This window comes from Vanessa atalanta, chromosome 4 (genome assembly GCF_905147765.1).
Source record: "Vanessa atalanta chromosome 4, ilVanAtal1.2, whole genome shotgun sequence".
Lineage (NCBI taxonomy): Eukaryota > Metazoa > Arthropoda > Insecta > Lepidoptera > Nymphalidae > Vanessa > Vanessa atalanta.
Window position 1 is genome coordinate 2,155,597 of NC_061874.1, and position 18,005 is coordinate 2,173,601.

General features: G+C 37.2%; 3 protein-coding genes across 5 annotated transcripts; 2 read left to right on the forward strand and 1 right to left on the reverse strand.

Moving 5' to 3' along the window:
- Positions 1-375: 375 nt before the first annotated feature.
- LOC125077719 (leucine--tRNA ligase, cytoplasmic) lies at positions 376-5,731 on the forward strand. Its single transcript, XM_047689727.1, has 12 exons — positions 376-511; positions 700-909; positions 1,001-1,372; positions 1,584-1,828; positions 1,937-2,835; positions 2,918-3,176; positions 3,258-3,622; positions 3,693-3,961; positions 4,267-4,521; positions 4,641-4,841; positions 5,157-5,391; positions 5,509-5,731. The coding sequence occupies exons 1-12, from the start codon at positions 509-511 to the stop codon at positions 5,712-5,714; spliced, it is 3,519 nt and encodes a 1,172-aa protein (XP_047545683.1). The 5' UTR covers positions 376-508; the 3' UTR covers positions 5,715-5,731.
- A 113-nt stretch (positions 5,732-5,844) lies between these two features.
- LOC125077792 (exportin-5) lies at positions 5,845-15,565 on the reverse strand. 3 transcript variants are annotated; one of them, XM_047689853.1, is made up of 22 exons: positions 15,345-15,487; positions 15,189-15,254; positions 14,841-14,986; positions 14,584-14,743; positions 14,246-14,464; positions 13,137-13,307; positions 12,817-12,981; positions 12,518-12,646; positions 11,697-11,939; positions 11,136-11,266; positions 10,824-10,965; positions 10,488-10,671; positions 10,006-10,169; positions 9,202-9,369; positions 8,615-9,115; positions 8,284-8,512; positions 7,946-8,094; positions 7,678-7,833; positions 7,207-7,419; positions 6,653-6,826; positions 6,102-6,305; positions 5,852-5,922 (listed from the first exon to the last, which is right to left on the reverse strand). In XM_047689853.1, the coding sequence occupies exons 3-21, from the start codon at positions 14,969-14,971 to the stop codon at positions 6,150-6,152; spliced, it is 3,585 nt and encodes a 1,194-aa protein (XP_047545809.1). In that variant the 5' UTR covers positions 14,972-14,986; positions 15,189-15,254; positions 15,345-15,487; the 3' UTR covers positions 5,852-5,922; positions 6,102-6,149. The 3 variants fall into 3 exon arrangements, with proteins under 3 accessions (XP_047545808.1, XP_047545807.1, XP_047545809.1); XM_047689852.1 differs by lacking the exon at positions 15,345-15,487 and adding an exon at positions 15,495-15,565 and having other exon boundaries at positions 5,845-6,305; XM_047689851.1 differs by having other exon boundaries at positions 5,845-6,305.
- Positions 15,566-15,840: 275 nt separating this feature from the next.
- On the forward strand, positions 15,841-17,769 carry LOC125077624 (POC1 centriolar protein homolog A). Its single transcript, XM_047689605.1, has 7 exons — positions 15,841-16,097; positions 16,173-16,391; positions 16,474-16,799; positions 16,882-16,966; positions 17,052-17,171; positions 17,256-17,354; positions 17,487-17,769. The coding sequence occupies exons 1-7, from the start codon at positions 15,963-15,965 to the stop codon at positions 17,583-17,585; spliced, it is 1,083 nt and encodes a 360-aa protein (XP_047545561.1). The 5' UTR covers positions 15,841-15,962; the 3' UTR covers positions 17,586-17,769.
- Positions 17,770-18,005: the final 236 nt, after the last annotated feature.

Below are 18,005 nucleotides of genomic sequence, written 5' to 3' on the forward strand. Positions count from 1 at the left end.
GGACATGTGAGCTTAGAGAGGAGACACACGTAACCAAAAGAGTGACAAGCATGAGCGTGAGGGAGGGAAGGGAAGAGAACGACCTAAGAAGACACGGGGAAGTGTAAGGAGGAATATGAGAAAGATATATGTGAACGATTGGGACACGAGTAAGGAAAATAAGAGGACCAATATTTGTTGAAGAGGAGGGTATACAAAAGCTACCACGGGTGGAAAACACTGGGTATTTGTGACAGCTCCGGTAAGCATCAGCTTCCTGGTATTGACAAAAAATGGTATTATCACACCGGCCAAGTTAAGACAATTCAAGTATAATTGATCTGAGAGTTGGTAGTCAGACTTTGCTGTCATTGTTCTGGCAGTGTCATTTGCCAGTGTCTGTCAGTGTCAGTCAATTTTCGAAGGAATTTACGAGTGACGTTTCAATAGTTTTAAACGTGTCTTTTTAGAGAGCCGATCTTGAAATATTAAAGTAACTTCATCGATTTAATTTGAATTTTAATTTACAATGGTAAATACTTTTCTTTTGCAACATCTTATTGGTATTTTCATATTAAGATAAATATTTAACATATAGGTTATATAGGTTTTTATAAGCATATTGTATACATATTTCCTCATAAAATACGTAAAATTTATTTAAGTTATCACATTATACAATAATTAATAATAATATATACGTTAATTTTTTATTCACAGACTAATTTAGATCGTAAAGGAACATTTAAGGTTGAGTATCTTCAAGAAATCGAAAAAAAAGTGCAAGAACGATGGGATCGGGAAAAAATCTTCGAAATGGAAGCACCGGATGATGGAAAGCATTATGAAAAGTTTATGTGCACCTTTCCTTATCCATATATGAATGGACGTTTACATCTTGGCCATACATTTTCCCTCTCAAAATGCGAGGTATGTTTTTTTTTTGTAAAAACTGTCTTTATACATTTAAATTGAAAATCTTGAATGATCTATTTGACATTAATTAATTATTTGTCAACAGTTTGCATCAAGATACTATAGGTTAAAGGGTCGGAAAGTTCTTTTTCCTTTTGGATTCCATTGCACTGGTATGCCAATAAAGGCATGTGCTGATAAACTCAAGAGGGAAATGTCATTGTATGGATGTCCGCCGGTATTTCCAGAAGATGAAGAGTTGGAAGTTAAGGAACAAGCAGATATAATTCCAAAAGATAAAAGTAAGGGTAAAAAAAGTAAGGCTGTTGCCAAAACTGGTGGAGCCAAGTTTCAGTGGCAGATAATGCAGAGTATTGGTGTACCTGAAGAGGAAATTAAGAAGTTTGCAGATGAGAGTCATTGGCTTGAGTACTTTCCTCCTCTTGCTGTTGCTGATTTAAAACGGATGGGTATCCACGTATGTTGCATATGTTTTATTATTACAATTCAAGTTACTTATAAAGTTAATTTTATAAAGTACATATGTATGACAAAATATTTTTTATTTTTAAAATATTTAAAAATTTAGAGATGATTTCATCTGCATATCCATATCTGCAGATATATATTTCAAACAATCTGTCATTTTATAGATTTGTATTAATAAAATCTATCTTCCCTTGTTTAAGGTTGACTGGCGTAGGAAATTTATCACCACTGATGCAAATCCATTTTATGATTCATTTGTGAGATGGCAGTTTCATCATCTTAAAGAACGTAAAAAAATTATGTATGGTAAACGTTACACAATTTTTTCGCCGTTGGACAAACAACCGTGCATGGACCATGATCGAAGCACTGGAGAAGGTGCAGGGCCACAGGAATATACCCTCATCAAGATGGAGGTATTAAAACCTCTACCAAACATTTTTAAGTAAGTATTTATAATTATATTGTGTTTATCATGATAAAACTAATGTTAGAGTTGACTTTGAAAAATTTAGAAAATTGGTGGAATATATAATAACTATTGAAATTTCAGATCATTAGAAGGAAAAGATATAAGCTTTGTAGCAGCAACTTTGAGACCAGAGACTATGTATGGTCAAACCAACTGTTGGGTTCATCCTGACATCAAATACATTGCTTTTGAAACTGTCAATGATGGTATTTTCATTTGCACCAAAAGAGCAGCAAGAAATATGAGCTATCAAGGTTTTACTGAAAAAGATGGAGAGTTTAAAATACTCAAAGAATTTGTTGGTCAGGATCTTTTAGGTGTCGCTCTTAAATCCCCAGCCACATGCTATGAAAAGATATACTCACTACCAATGTTGACAATTAAAGAAGATAAAGGCACTGGCATAGTCACAAGTGTTATCTCCGATTCTCCGGATGACTATGCAGCTTTTGTCGACCTGCAAAAGAAACCAGCTTTCAGAGAGAAGTATGGTATTACTGATGAAATGGTTCTTCCATACAAACCTATACCGATACTCGAAATTCCAGAGTTTGGAAACCTCTCTGCAATTCATGTTTATGATAAATTAAAAATACAAAGTCAGAATGATAAGGACAAATTATTACAAGCCAAAGAAATGGTGTACCTGAAAGGTTTCTATGATGGCGTTCTGTTGGTTGGTGAGTTTAAAGGTTCAAAGATTCAAGATGTTAAGAAAAAAGTGCAAACGAAATTAATTGAACAAAAGGGTGCTGCTATTTATTACGAACCAGAAAAGACGATTATATCAAGATCAGGAGATGAATGTGTTGTGGCCCTTTGTAATCAGTGGTATCTTGATTATGGTAATGAGGAATGGAAGGCTCAAGCAGAAAAAGCTCTGTCGCTAATGAACACTTACCATGACGAGGTCAGAAAAAATTTTCAAGCTACTCTGAAATGGTTGCATGAATATGCCTGCTCCAGAACATATGGTCTAGGTAAGTTAAAGAAAAGCTTTAATGGCCTAAAGTTAGCTTAGTTAGTTTATCAGTCATTTAAACCATTTTTTTTAAATTTCAGGTACAAAATTACCTTGGGACCAACAGTGGCTCATTGAATCTCTCTCTGACTCAACAATTTATAATGCTTACTATACTATTTCCCACTTCCTGCAAGGCAATACATTTAGGGCCAATGCAGAAAATGAATTAAGAATAAAACCCAATGATATGACCATTGATGTTTGGGACTATGTTTTCTTTAAAGATGCTCCTGCACCAAAAAATACTAAAATACCCAAACAGGCACTAGACAAGATGAAAAATTCATTCCAGTTCTGGTATATAAGCTTTTGTATGTTTTAATGTTTAAATATAATTCAAAATACATTTTTTTTTGAACATCCAATTTTATATTTTAGGTACCCTGTCGACCTCAGAGTGTCAGGAAAAGATTTGATCCAAAACCATTTGACGTTTTACATTTACAACCATTGCGCGATTTGGCAAAACGAGGAAGACAAATGGCCGAAAGGGATTCGCGCTAATGGTCACTTAATGTTGAATTCGGCAAAAATGTCCAAATCAGATGGAAACTTCCTAACACTCACTGAAAGTGTAGATAAGTTCAGCGCGGACGGCATGCGGCTCACTCTAGCTGACGCAGGCGATTCGGTCGAAGATGCCAATTTTGTCGAAAGCACAGCCGACGCGGCCATTCTCCGACTCTACACGTTCATCGAGTGGGTGAAGGAAACCATCGTCACCAAGTCGAGCTTGAGGACCGGTTGGTATTTGATACGACTCATGTAAATATTTAAAAGAATCGTCGATTATACATTAACTGTAATTTTTAGGTGATTACAATTTCCATGACAAAGTATTCATGAGTGAGATGAACACGAAAATTAACCAAACTGATGACAACTACAATAAAATGCTATTCAAAGAGGCCCTCAAAACCGGCTTCTTTGAGCTGCAAGCCGCTAGAGACAAGTACCGAGAACTGTGCTCCGAGAGCGGAATGCACGCGGACCTGGTCCAGCGATACGTCGCCACGCAGGCCAAGTTGATGTCGCCCATATGTCCTCATGTCGCTGAGTACGTCTGGGAACTGCTCGGCAACGTAAGTTATGAAAAAAATCGTTTAAATATTATAACTGAACAAATTGTAACATAAATACAGTCAAAATGAACTAATATTATTAATGCGAAAGTTACTCTATCTGTAACTTCTTCACACTTAAACCGCTGAACTGGAGATAGCTTGAGTCCCGAGGAAGTAGCAGTGTCCTATTGGCCACTTTATTTTATTTACCCCTCGAGGGGTTAAAATTTGGGGTAACTGTTTGTGTGCTATGGGTAGTTTTATCAATTTGTACGGGTGAAGCTGCAGGTTCAGGAAGTATTTAATATTTTATAAAATTACAGAAAGAAAGCATCCTTCACGAGCAGTGGCCTGTAGCGGGTGAAGTGGACGAAGTGTCGGTAAAGGCCAGCAACTACTTAATGGAAGCGGCCCACTCGTTCCGCGTCTATCTCAAGAATCATTGTGCTGCGAAAAAACCTAAGAAAGGAGAGGTTGCGAAGCCTGAGCCGAAACCTAACAAAGCCATTATTTGGGTAGCCAAAGCATACCCAAAGTGGCAACACATTATATTGACCACCCTCGATGAACTTAATGGGGTAAGTTATATATATTTTTTATGTAGCACTTCGGGCACCATCGTCAAGATCGCGCCACTATTACCAACAAAATAAACGAATTAATTAATACAAAGAATAACATACCCAATTAATTCCAGCCGGACGGTCTACCGGACAACAAGACGATATCCACGAAGCTGTATCAGATCCCGGAGCTGAAGAAGTACATGAAGCGCGTGATGCCGTTCGTGCAGGCGGCGCGGGAGACGCAGCGGTCGGCGGCGCTGCCCGACGCGCTGCCCTTCGACGAGAGCGCCGTGCTGCGGGACAACCTGCCCTACCTGCTGCAGGCGCTCGACGTCAGGCCTCATGCTTATAATTTTCTCTCACTTTTAAGTCGCCTCGTACTCAGCGGTGCAAGATAACATCGTCTGGATATTATGTCAGATGAAATTCTGTTTCTGTACATGTGAAATCGAACAAAACGCAACGGAGGTCATGTCGTCATGTCCTCGTAACCTTATTCCTATAGGACTCGGTCATTGCCGAGCAGTGTGCATAAGCAGATTCTTAAATGTTTATATAATTTGACACATCTTAAAATCTATCTCAAATGTCGTGAATACTACATAACAGATTAGACTTATTAAATCATAGACTTTAATTTTTTTCAGCTGGAGTCCATCGAAATAAAATATACGGATAGCCCAGACGCTCCCGAGAAAACTCGCGAGGACTGTGCGCCGGGCCAGCCGCACGTCAGCTTCCTGGCCGAGCAGCGCGTGGCGCTCGAGCTCGCCAACCCCTCCCCGCGCTCCGGCCTCTTCACACTCTCGCTCGGCCTCGCCGACGGCGACAGTGTGACTAAGCTCAAGGCCAAGGTCGCTAAGGAAGTCAAGGCTATTAAGGGTGAGTATTCGACGAGAAAAAACAACTTCTATGAGTCGATATTACCGAATTAAAGAAATGTTTAATTCATTTTTAATTGACTGAATATAATTTTGCTCAATATTAATTATTTTTCAGATGTAAGTTCGCTAAAACTATGGCGTTACAAGGATCCAGTTCTCGGACCTCGGAAAATACCAGTTGTCGGTGACTACTTGACTAAATGCTTACTGTTGGACAATGGCTCAATTTTCAATGTTGACGTCAACTCTAACAAAGTAGAAATCGTCGATAACGGATCTAACATCGACGTCGGTGTTCAATTAATTTATACTTACGAGTAATCTAATAAATAAGTATTTATTTACATGACTCATTTTTTATAAATAACCCTCGTATCAAGTCAGTCAAAATTTCGTTAAAAAAGAAAGTAAAAATGTTTGAATTTTCATAATATAATTTATTAACATATAAATGAATATTATTCACAGAAGAATGTTTTACATTGCGAGTAGGATATGGCTAGCGCATTGTTTGATGCAAGGATTCCACGCGACCGTGAACGACTAAAGTTAAAAAGCTAGCTATAACACAATATTTACTTTTTATTTGTAAAAAATATATGTAAAAACAAATAATACATTATTATTCAAAACACACGTAACCATTTCATTATAAATTGTCTATATCTCTCAGATACAAAAAAAATCGTTACGTTCGCGTGGTTCCACTTATAAATTAACAATTTAAAACTAGTATTACGTTAGAGCATATCGTCGCTAAGTTGGCGCATTCGGATTGAATAGATTTTCTAGTCCGGCGCCTTCAGTAGCTTCGACTGCACTTCGAGGTTTTTCTTTCGGTATGTGCATAGTGGGTAAATCTAGTATAAAAACTTCTTTCTTGAATAGCTGTCCTACGTTTCGTCCGATCAACTGAAACAAAGTAATGAATAATAAAATGATATTCTTTAATAGTAGAGTATCGTATAGTTGCACATTTACTTAACAAAACAAACATTACCACAATTATTATTTATTGATGAATTTAAGTATTATGACAAAATTTCACATATGTAAAGATAATAAGCTTCATGATCAATATGTCTATGTAGCAAATCGTCAAATCATATATATATAATTGATTAAAATAAATTAATTTATAATGTATTCATATAGAAAGTTAATTATTTATTTAAATTATTTGAATGGTTTACAAAATTATTAATTATTTGGTTAGACTTCATAATCACGAAGCAATATTTGTAATGAAGGACACTTACCCGTGAGGTGATCTTCTTGAAGAGGTCTCGTTTGCTCTTGTCTATTTTTGCGGGCTTGTTGGGATGCGCGGTCAGCTTGTCGTCCAGACGCTGCAGGTCATGCGCGTCCACGTCGGGGATGGCGCGCAGCACACCTATCACGCCCGGGAACCGCGGCCGGAGAGCCTCGTACGTCTGGATAAACGCAGCATAATATTCATATGTCATGGATCGAGTAATCACTGCTAGGGAAGGGTTTATGAGAGTGCAACCAGGACAACTGCCCTGGGGCCTTCACGAGAGAGATTCACATAAATTCGACGAGTTAACATTTGAATGTAATATAGATATTTAAATAATCAAATTATAATATGAGTACTAATTGCTGTTTTAAAAGTTACTACTACAAAGAGTTACTGACAAAAATGAAAACATTGGTTTAATTTGTAAAATAGTAATTAGGGACCTCCACTCCTTTATAGCCACCAAGGGCTCAAGATCTTTAAATCCGGTCCTGGTCATTGGATTACGATTACAATTATGAGGAAGGAAAGTGGCCACAACGGCTGGTTCACCTGTACTGCGAGCGCCAGCAGCGCGGCCTGGTTGGCATCGTGCTGGCCGTGCAGACGCAGCGCATGCAGCACGGCGGCCAACGCGCCCGACGCCTCGTTGCTGCCGAGCGCCGCGCCGCCCGTGGCGCCCAGCGCCGCGCGCAGCGCCGGCAGCGCCAGGGCGCATGCGCGTAGCGACGAGGTGGAGTCATTCCATGTTAGAGCACGAAGAATCTGCAGTTATTTTTAATATAAATATGTAGTCTATAATCATTTACTAATACATATTTAAAAAAGTAGAATAAATTTTATTTATTATAAAAAAATATAAAACGGAAATCAGTGACTTAGTGTTGAATTGGGAATAAATATATTACAAATTAGTGATAAAAAAATTTTTCAAATTTTGTGATCGTGGGTTGGAAGCGTTATAATGTACTTGATATGACCTATGACCGTAAATATATGTTATGTAAATATGATATGACTCACGGTGTGCAACACGGCCGGACCTGCGATCGGGTCGGCGAGTATGATGGCACCGAGTTCCGAGACTTGCTCGGGCGCGCGACCCGGGTTCGTCGGAGGAGTTTCGTCATCCATGTCTGTCGAGGGTTCCGCGCTCATACCACCTTCCACAAGAGACACCTAAAAATATGATACGCACATTATTGAATATTGAAACAATTTTTATTATTATTTGATAAATATAACAGGAAATATTAATATAGATTCTCAAGAAAAATTAATAAAGAGTAACCTTGAGTAGTTCTAAATGTTCTCTCGTCAAATGTCTCACAAGCATGTCTTCAAGGACCTCTTGAGATTCGCTGCCGCCTTCTTCCTCAAGCTTTCCGGATTCATACAGCGACGTCACATATTCCCAGCGTTGGTTTAGGTGAACTAGCACTGGAATATTCAATAACAGTTAAGTCTTAGTTTGTGTATGATTGTTTATATTGATGAGTCATTATTATCACTGCTTTTAAATTAACAACAATATTGTTACTTTGAGAGTTTTTAGTTAAATATTACATATATTTTATATCTGAATCATAATATCGAGATTTTTTTTATAGATGCGGTTAAAGTACTAACTGAGTGGTGCAAGATGTTGCAGCAGCGGCAGCGCAACGTCGGCGTAATGTGCGGGCGGACAGTGCAGCAGCAGCGGGCGCAGGGCAGCGCGCAGCACACGCCGCAGCCAATGGTCGGGCAGGCGTTCGGGCGCCGCCAGCAGCGCGGCCGCCAGAGCGCGCGCCAGCCCCGCCGCGCCGAACAACTCGCGGCCCAGGGACGCCGCCGCCGCGCCCACTAGCTGACACACCTACCGATATGACACACTGGGTTCGTTTACTTTGTTCTCCCTACGTTATATTCTTACTTAAATAGTATAAATATTTTTATAACAAGTGAATATCAAGTTTACATTGTCGTGAAGCGTGTGCAGCAGATTCTGCATTCTATCCTGTGGCGTCGCGAGCGGCGCAGGCGGCGCGTCGTCCCGCAAGCCCAGCAAGTTGCGGCGCTCGGCGGGCGGCGGCTGCAGCGCGCGCGCGTGCGCCGCGTGTCGCAGCGCGGCGGCCTGCGGCGCGTGCAGCTCGTGTAGCGCGCGCGCCAGGGCCAGCGCCGCGGGGAACAGCGGCAGCACGTGGGCGCCGCACGGGTTGCGCCACACCGGGTTCCCGGACGCGGTGACGCCCGCGCTGAACCCTCCCCGGGACGCTTTGTCCGGGTCGGCGGGTACTTGAGTGCGTTTCACGACGCCCAGAGTGAGCATGAGTGCGTGTAGCAGCGTGCGACGCGCTTGAGCTCGTTCTGGGTCGTCGTCGGTCGGCGGCGCGTCTAGTCCCACGAGGCGCGCCAGGCCCGCTGCGGATTGCAAGTGGGGACTCAGAGCCGCCCATCGCTCTCTGCAGTTGCCGAGTACCTGGCGAATTAAGAGGAGCACGTGAAGAAGAATATCAAGTTTATATAAAACGACTGGTGTATTATTAATCGGAATGAGGGAATTACCTGGGCGACGAGGGCACTTTGTCGTTCGTAGCAGCAAAAATGATTGGAAACTAGCAGGAGGGCTTCTTGTAATGTAACACTTTCAACGGCACTAAGGTCGGGTCGTGCAAGAGCTGTTTGACATAACTCGTGAAGACGTCCAAACACAGGCAAGAGTAACAATGGAAACTGTATGGAAGAAAAAATATAATTAATGCAGAAAAAAAGATTTTTTTTTCTGTTTTAAATTTCTCAAATCACCATATGACAAAAAAAAATACAGCCTTACCATAGATGCAGTAGATCGTAACTTAAAGTAATCTTTACCTAAGAAGTGGTTTCTAGCAGAGTAGAATAGAACCATGCTATTTCAACAGAAAGGTGTTGCAAAACTACTACTATTGTGATATTTACTTGGTGGTAGGGGGGCTTTTTGCAAGCCCGTCTGGGTAGGTACCATCCATTTATCAGATATCCTACCGCCTAATTTTTAAAGCGCCATTGTCTATGGGTGGTGGTGACCACTTACCATCAGGTGGCCCATATGCTCGACCACCAAACTATACCATAATTTACTGCCTTGGTCTAGTGGCTAGATATAAGGTCCCGTGGTCCCGGGTTCAAACTTCAGGTCAGGCCCATAAAAAGAGATTGGGTTTTATATCGACACATTCTTAATAAGAGACTCCGGGTCAGGAAGTCGGAAGTGTGAAGATTCCAGTGTCCCGGGAAGCACGTAAAGCTGTCGGTCCTGTGACTAGTGTCTGTTTGCGCACACACTAGTGGCGTAGGTGGCCGGCCTCTTGAGTGTGGGCCGTCGCGTACCTTGGAGCCGAGCTTGACGAGCAGGCCGGCGGCGTGGCGGCGCACGTTCTTCACGTTGCGCGTGGCGCGGCCCTCGGGCGGCGTGCCCTCGTACACGAGCGCCTTAAAGATCTTGTCCAGCACGCGCGGCAGCAGCTCGGCGCCTGCCGACCCCACGCCCGGGCCTACGCACATCATGCTCACTTTTGTATCATTTCATAAATAAAAGTGGTGAAAAGAGTAGCTACTGAGTTTTTCCCGGTTCGTCTATGTAGAATCTACTTTTCGAACCGGTGGTAGCTTTACATTTAATTCTACACTAACATGGCGATTCAAACGTGCTTTTATGAGTCTCCAAAATAAAAAAAAATTGATTTTGATTTTCTGCCACGTCAACTTAAATTTGCTTTCTTTTGCCCTTTGTTATTATAGATAGGCTATTATAGAGTTCAGTCATGTTGCTTTTTGTGAGTAGACAAGAGAGATGGGGGGATCTCACTTACCGGCGAGCTGACTGTAGGCGCAACTGAGGAAGACGAAGAGCGCCGAGATAAAGGACAGCAGGAGCGATAGTATGAGCGGCGCGCGAGGCTCGCTGGCCACGCAGCGCTGGAGCAGCCGAAGGCCCTCCGCTACATTTGGCCGCGGCTCCGCCTGCAGTAGCCGCGATAGGACTACGTCTAGGACCTGAAACAATTTTTAATGCATATTCATTTGTACATATGTTTATAAAATATTTATCATAACTTGAATGATTAAGTAAATCTTGATGATCGTGATTTTTGTCACGATTCAATTTAGAAGTTCTACATGTTATTTTTATACGCCTGTCGCCATACCTGGGCTAATGCCTCCCACTCCACATGTAAAGGGTGCGTTACGTCTAGTTGCAGTGGACAGGAATCCACCTTGTCTAGCGCTGTCTGCGTCCATTGTTCAACAAATGCCCATGTGACTAGCGGCGCTGCTGTCATACAATATCTGCAAACAAATTGTTATTATGCAAATCAATCATAATATTCAATTCCATCAACAATTGAATTTAATTGATATATATTGGACTGTGCTGCGCCGAAATATACCAACCCACAGAAGCTCTAATAAAAGTGGTTACACAACATGGTCCAATTGTATTCATTGAGTATGCTCACCTAAAACTTTCAAGCATTTCAGTTCGACTGCGGCTGAAGAAAATAGCAAACTCTTGCTCACTATCATAGTCCATGCAAGCATAGGCAACCGCGTCACTTAGACCGCTCGCTCGTGACGACGGGTATGTCACCTAAAAACATTCATCGGTTTATTGTTAAACCACTTTAAGTCAAACTTGTCTATAACGACCATTTTATAAATTTCATACAGACATAAGTAATTCTAAAAAAATTACCTATTATATAAAATATTAATGTGAGCACTTCGATAACTATTTTATTCTTACGTATTTTATTATAAAAATTTAAATTAATAAAATTCACCTACTTTGAGAGATATCAAATGTATACACATTTGATATCTCTCGAAGTATGTGTTAAAATAAATTCGTTAAACGCATCAGTAATTAAATAAGTGGGAGGATTTCGATAACAAACTTGTAACAAAGTAACATTAAGCCACAAACATTTTTTTTTCTTTATATAGTGGTCATATAATGACTGTTAGTTTAACAGTTCATTGAAGGTAGACTTCTGACTATTATAAAAACATTGATATACCTTGAGAATTTTTGGTGCAGCCGCTTGTAACCACCTTGGAACCATTGCCAGTACATGTGGTAATTTTGATATCTGTTCATGTTTAAGGAAAGCCAGCCATACAGAGTTTGCGGTTTGAGCCAATGTAAGTGATGGGTGTGATGTCAGTAGCAACATTGTCTCTAAGAGAACTGGTAGCCAAGATTCCACACTTGTGGTGCAGTTCCAGAGAGATGTCAACTGTTGAGCAAGTCCAGCTAGTACCTAAAGAAATATACAACATAAATATACAGTGTTTTCTCTTGAAAACCAATACATAACAAAATTAAGACAAATTGAACATTTGTAAGAAAAGACTGATAAAAACCTTTTGCCCTATTATATAAGTTTGCCCTATTTCAAAGTTTTCAACTTATCGAAATCAATACATCCTTGCTCAAATTTAAGGTATTTGTATTGTATTAAATCCACATAATGTTCTATTTTCTATGCATGTAAATTGTAATCAATTAAAAAAATATAAATAAAAAATATTACTTAATACAGGTTATTTAGATTTCAAAACAATTTGAGTAAATGTGTTTATATCATGTAGATTAAAGTAAATACTGTGTAGTTTCTGATTTAATGTATGTTAACCATGAATTTCTTGTTAGTTCTCTTGATAGCGACTACATTACAAACAGATAAAATATAATTTATAAAAGGACACATATGAATACTGAAGTGATTGTAAAAACCATGTATTCATATGTTTTGATTTGTGTTTTTATTTTGTTCTATATAATAAGTGTAATTTTATATTAATTATATATGTATATATGTTACTATTTCCAACAAACCTGTGAGAGCTTCTTTAGGAATAAGTAGTGGGATTCATCGACCGCGGCAATGCTCTGCAGCGCGGCGCGGTGAATGCATGAGATTGCGTCTTCACTAAATAATATCATTAATGGTTTACGTTCTTTAGTCTAGAAACAAGAAATAAAATTAATGTAGTTTATGTTAAGTTAATTGAATATATATGGTAATAAATTAAGAATTAATCAAAAATTCTATAAAAAATAATTCAATTTATTCAATAACAGAACCTTGTGATTTTTTAAAAATCGGCACACAAGAAATGAAAAACTATACTCACCGAACCCTTCCTATTCACGACTTGCAGCAGACACTCCGCAGCTGATAGTTGAAAAACTTCATCACTAAGCAAAATGCAAAGGATTTGTAGCAGTCGCCCGTTGTTTGTTACAATATGATTTGTTGATACCCACTCAACGAAACCAGTTAATGTTAACAACACAACCTGAAAACATTTGCATAACAAAAGTTTAAATAGTACATCGATTATAAAAAAAAATGGAATGGAATATGAGTTATAATGTAATTGGATAACCAACCACTAGAAAGCAAACATAAGTTAAGGAATTCATGCTGGGTAATTATTATTCACTTGTTTACCTGAACAACTCTACCATTGCTTGATGCACCAGCATAATCCCCTGCAGCAGTCTTCTCTCTAAATTCTTGAACGTGCAGCTCAATGAGACGCATAAAGAAAGCAAATATTTCTGCCATGTTACTAGTCAAGGCTTGGTAAATATCCTTCCGACGCTGGTGCTGTTCTAGAGTCTTAAATAAAATTATGGTTTGCTAATTATTTTAAAATCTACAAAATATTAAAAATATATATTTTTTTAATAATGGATAGATAAATGAAATGATACAGAATTTATTGTTTTATTACAAATAATTTAATCCTAACATTAAATTAATAATTGAATTATTTATACTTCATCGAATTATTTATACTTATTGAATGTCCACATATACCATTCATTTGAATGGGTTTAAACTTTGTGCCATTATTCTTAAAACATGCACAGGTATGCCCATGCAAAATATGTCAAATTATTAGAATAATTTGTCATACAAACAATTTTATAATAAATATAAAATTAAGCATTGAAACCTTTGTAGGATATTAAATTAAAAATTTAATGTAAAGAATAATTATGTTATTTTTTTTTTTTTTTTGTTTAATCCTATGATTTCTGTATATTTGTTTGTGGTGTACAATAAAGTATATTAACATTAACATGTTATATTATCATCTAGTGAAATGAATTCTCTTAGTTGGATATTATATAGTTACAAAGATAAAGTGATAATATTTTATTTTATATAAAATAAATTGCTATCATTTTGTATTAGGTCAGTATTGTGAAAGCTATGCAGTAAAGCTTTTAAAGAAATTTATTGATAATTTGTGCATTTACAAGATTTTAAATATGAATTATAAAATACAGGTCATTTCAATTATCCTTTTATTACTATTTGGAGTCTGTGCATTGGAAACCGTATAGAAATGGCTACAAATCTAACCTTCACTTTCAATGGTACACACTGAATAAAATTAGATAAACTAAATGGTAATTGGTATAGCAATTGTTAATAATAGCTGATAATGAAATTAAATTTTATATTTAGTTGGGTTAGTGATTCAGATATTGCTCATCATTTTAGAAACTGGCAGATATACAGTTGATATAATAATCACATTAACAAACCTGTAATGTAGCTACATCCTCTACCAGTCTTAAGAATACATGAAGTACAATCTGAGTAGGAAGGTGACCCCTACTGCAAGCATCACTGAGTTCAGCCAAAAGTGTTGGCCATTGCTGGGGCCATTCTCGTTTAATCATCTCAACAATAACTCGAGCTAATGCATCATTCAAATGTGCAGTTTCCCATCCACCCATATACAGTAACTTCATTGCATTTTCCTGAAGAAAAAATTGTGCATTGAGGTAATTGTTTCAACAACAACCATTGACTTTTATTTTTGCAAGCTATACAATCTCTGGTATTTATAGATAAAATTATTGTGAAATTATAAAATTACCTTGATAAATATTTTTTCTGCTTGAGTTATTTGAGTCCATCTATACTTCACTGTATGTTCCATCAATTGTAGTCCAAAATGTTTTACAACCGGTGAATACATGGCTCCACTAGCAAGTAACAGACCTGCCTGAGCACACCATGGTGAATTCTCCTTGAAACTAAAGAATTTGTTTATAGCAATTAGAAACTGTTAAAAATGCTTTTGAATATTTAGAAATTATAATATTACGAAAAAGATTTCTTTTGCTATTTTACCTCTCACAAGCGGTGTAAGCTTGTTTCCTTGCATCATGTGCTACTGTGGGGTTAAGAGTAAGTTCCACAGCACGGCTCAGTTCATCAGCAATGAGAGCCACCTCCCTCTCTCCAAATGCTCCGACATTCATTGTAGCTTGATATTGCTGAATACAATGTAGAAAATTAATTACATACATATATCATATATGGAATTAAAAAAAACAACAGTTTTCAAGAAGTCTTTGCTGTAATATTTTGCTAAAAAATATAATGAAACTAATAAATAATATTTAAATAGAGCAAATTTTATTATTATGATGAAATGTTTTGTTTGAATTATTCGCACAGCTGGTAATGTTTACGTACCTACTATGTTTGTTGAATTTATCCCCATAGAATATTCTTTCACTTCATATTCAATAAGTTTTTATTCTGAAATTGAATACAATAAATCAAGGTTCTATGTTTAAACTATACGATCATTTTAATGGCATACACCCGGTCTTAGTCGTGAACAACTACCTCAAAAAATAATTATCACATGTTAAGGAACTTTAACGTTATTTATTGATTCAGAATAATATACAAGACTTATGATTCAATTAAATTGTCAAACTATTTAAGCTAAATTGCAAAAGAACATAAAATCCAGATTCAAAACACAAGAAATACCTCGTGTAGCACAAAAATGTTTCTGAAAATTGACCAAGTCCATAACCAATCTTATTTTCTTAAATTCTTGCACAGATACCTAGATACAATGTAAAATTGCGAAGAGCCAATATACCGACATTGTTTAAGTATTATTTAGCAATTGTTTTATTATTTTTCTTATGCAAACACTGGGATGCAATATTTAAAGAAAAATCGAAATGGTCATATTCAGAAAAAAAAATACTAAGAAAAATCATGGCAGTAATACTTTTTATTAAAATATTTAAAAAAAAGTAAGGTCGAATCAGATAATCGCTGACAAAGAGATAATAGTCTTAAGTCTATCATGTCTATGGCATTTGTTTTGAATAACAAGTTTGTCAGTTTGAATTTTCTTAGTTCAAGTTGTTAAATAAATTTTGAATTCGGATGAATTGTAAGCTTACCGTTAACTGTTAACGTAAACATACATTTTAGACTATAAAAATGAATAACAATATTACAAGCTTAGAACCATCGTTAGAAAAACAATTAAAAGGACATCGCAACAGTATTACAGCCTTATTCTACAATCCCAATGAAAAACAATTAGCTAGTAGTTCTTTGGATAATAGCGTTCTGGTTGGTATATAATAAATTATTATATATGTATTTTTTACATCGTAACTTATAAAGTTATAAACCATAATGTTTTAGCTTTGGGATCTGCGTGGTACGATGAGAAGTTATAGATTTCAAGGCCATGATGAAGCTGTAATGGATGTAACTTTTTCGCCATCTGGTAAATATATGGCTTCAGCATCTCGTGACAAAACTGTCAGGCTTTGGGTTCCGACAGTTACTGGAAGCACAGGAATGTTTAAAGCTCATTCTCAGACAGTTCGCTCTGTCCAATTTAGTCCGGATGGGTCCAAGGTAAATCTTTGACTTTAAACACTTTTATTAATGAATTCATAAAATACATTCAAATTAAAAAACTTTTGTACTACATTTGTAGATAGTAACAGCATCGGATGACAAAATAGTAAAATTATGGTCAAGTGAGAAGCATAAATTCCTGGCATCATTTGTAGGGCATACAAACTGGGTTCGAAGAGCTTGTATGTCTCATGATGGATCTATTATAGCTTCCTGCTCAGATGACAAGACAACAAGACTATGGAACCCTGACAGTGGAGAATGTATACATACATATAAAGACCAGAAAGGCCATGGGATGTATTTGTCATGGCATCCATCTGGGTGTTACATTGCTGTTGGCACATCACATGGAAATGTGAAACTTTATGATATCAGAACCCATAATCTTGTACAGTATTATAGGTATTTATGTATATTATTGTAAGTAAGACCTAAAATCTTGATCAATTTTAGTCATTTAATATTGTTATGGTTTTGATTTCAGTATCCATAGTGATGCAATAACACAATTGACATTCCATCCTAGTGGAAGTTATATATTGACTTCTAGTAAGGATGGCAAGATGAAGGTGATTCAACAATTTTATTTAGACTAATATATTTTTACATATATGTAACACAATTTTGACATCTTGTATTCTTTATTCCTTATAGATTTTAGATTTGTTGGAAGGACACCCAATATTTACACTAAGTGGTCACAGCGGTCCAGTAAATGCTGTTGCATTTTCTCCAAGTGGAAAAAGTTTTGCTTCTGCTGGTGATGATAAATTGGTTAATGTCTTTTTACTTATTAATAACTCATTCTTTTTCTAAGCTTCCTGATTGTGTAACTTTTGTTGTGCTTATTTGTTTTAGGTTTTTATTTGGAGAACTATTTTCACTGAACTTGATGGTGAAGCAAAGGAAAATGTTGAACAAAATGCAGTGTCAACATCTAGGTCACAGAATTCTAAAGTTAGTTTATTAAAAAAGGATAGAACACAAGTTATCAAAAAGAGATAGCAGTAGTATAGTTTTATTAGTAACTAGTGTATCACCATGTTATTGTAAATAAGTAAAAGAAACATGATTGTCCATTTTATTCAGGAACTGTCCTTGGGAAAGATCAAAACAAATTATGCCATAGAACTTCAAAAACTAGAATTCAGAGATAATTGTGACTTTACTAAAAATATTCATCTATAGACAGTTTTAAAGTATGATTAAAAAGTAATAAAATTAATCCACCAAATAGGGTGTGAAGATTTGGTATCAATGCTATCATAGTACAAAGTATCCTGTGACTACTTTTGTGCATATTGATAATGTGCCAGAATTAAGTGTTGATTCATTTAATCACAATTTGCAAGAAAGTACACCTAATGCACATGGCACTATGATTGAGTCGAGTCAACAAAGTCAGAATCAGGGTTCTTCACGACTCACTTTTGCACCTTTAAATAATTCTGCAAGATTTGATGATAATTCAAACATGCAACCTCATGGAGAAGATCAGTCTGGTGAATATTCTTCATACAGTGTAGGACATGTTAGTCATATTCCACGTACACCACCAAGTCCTGCCACATATACAATACCATCCATTCTTAATAAATCTACCAGAAC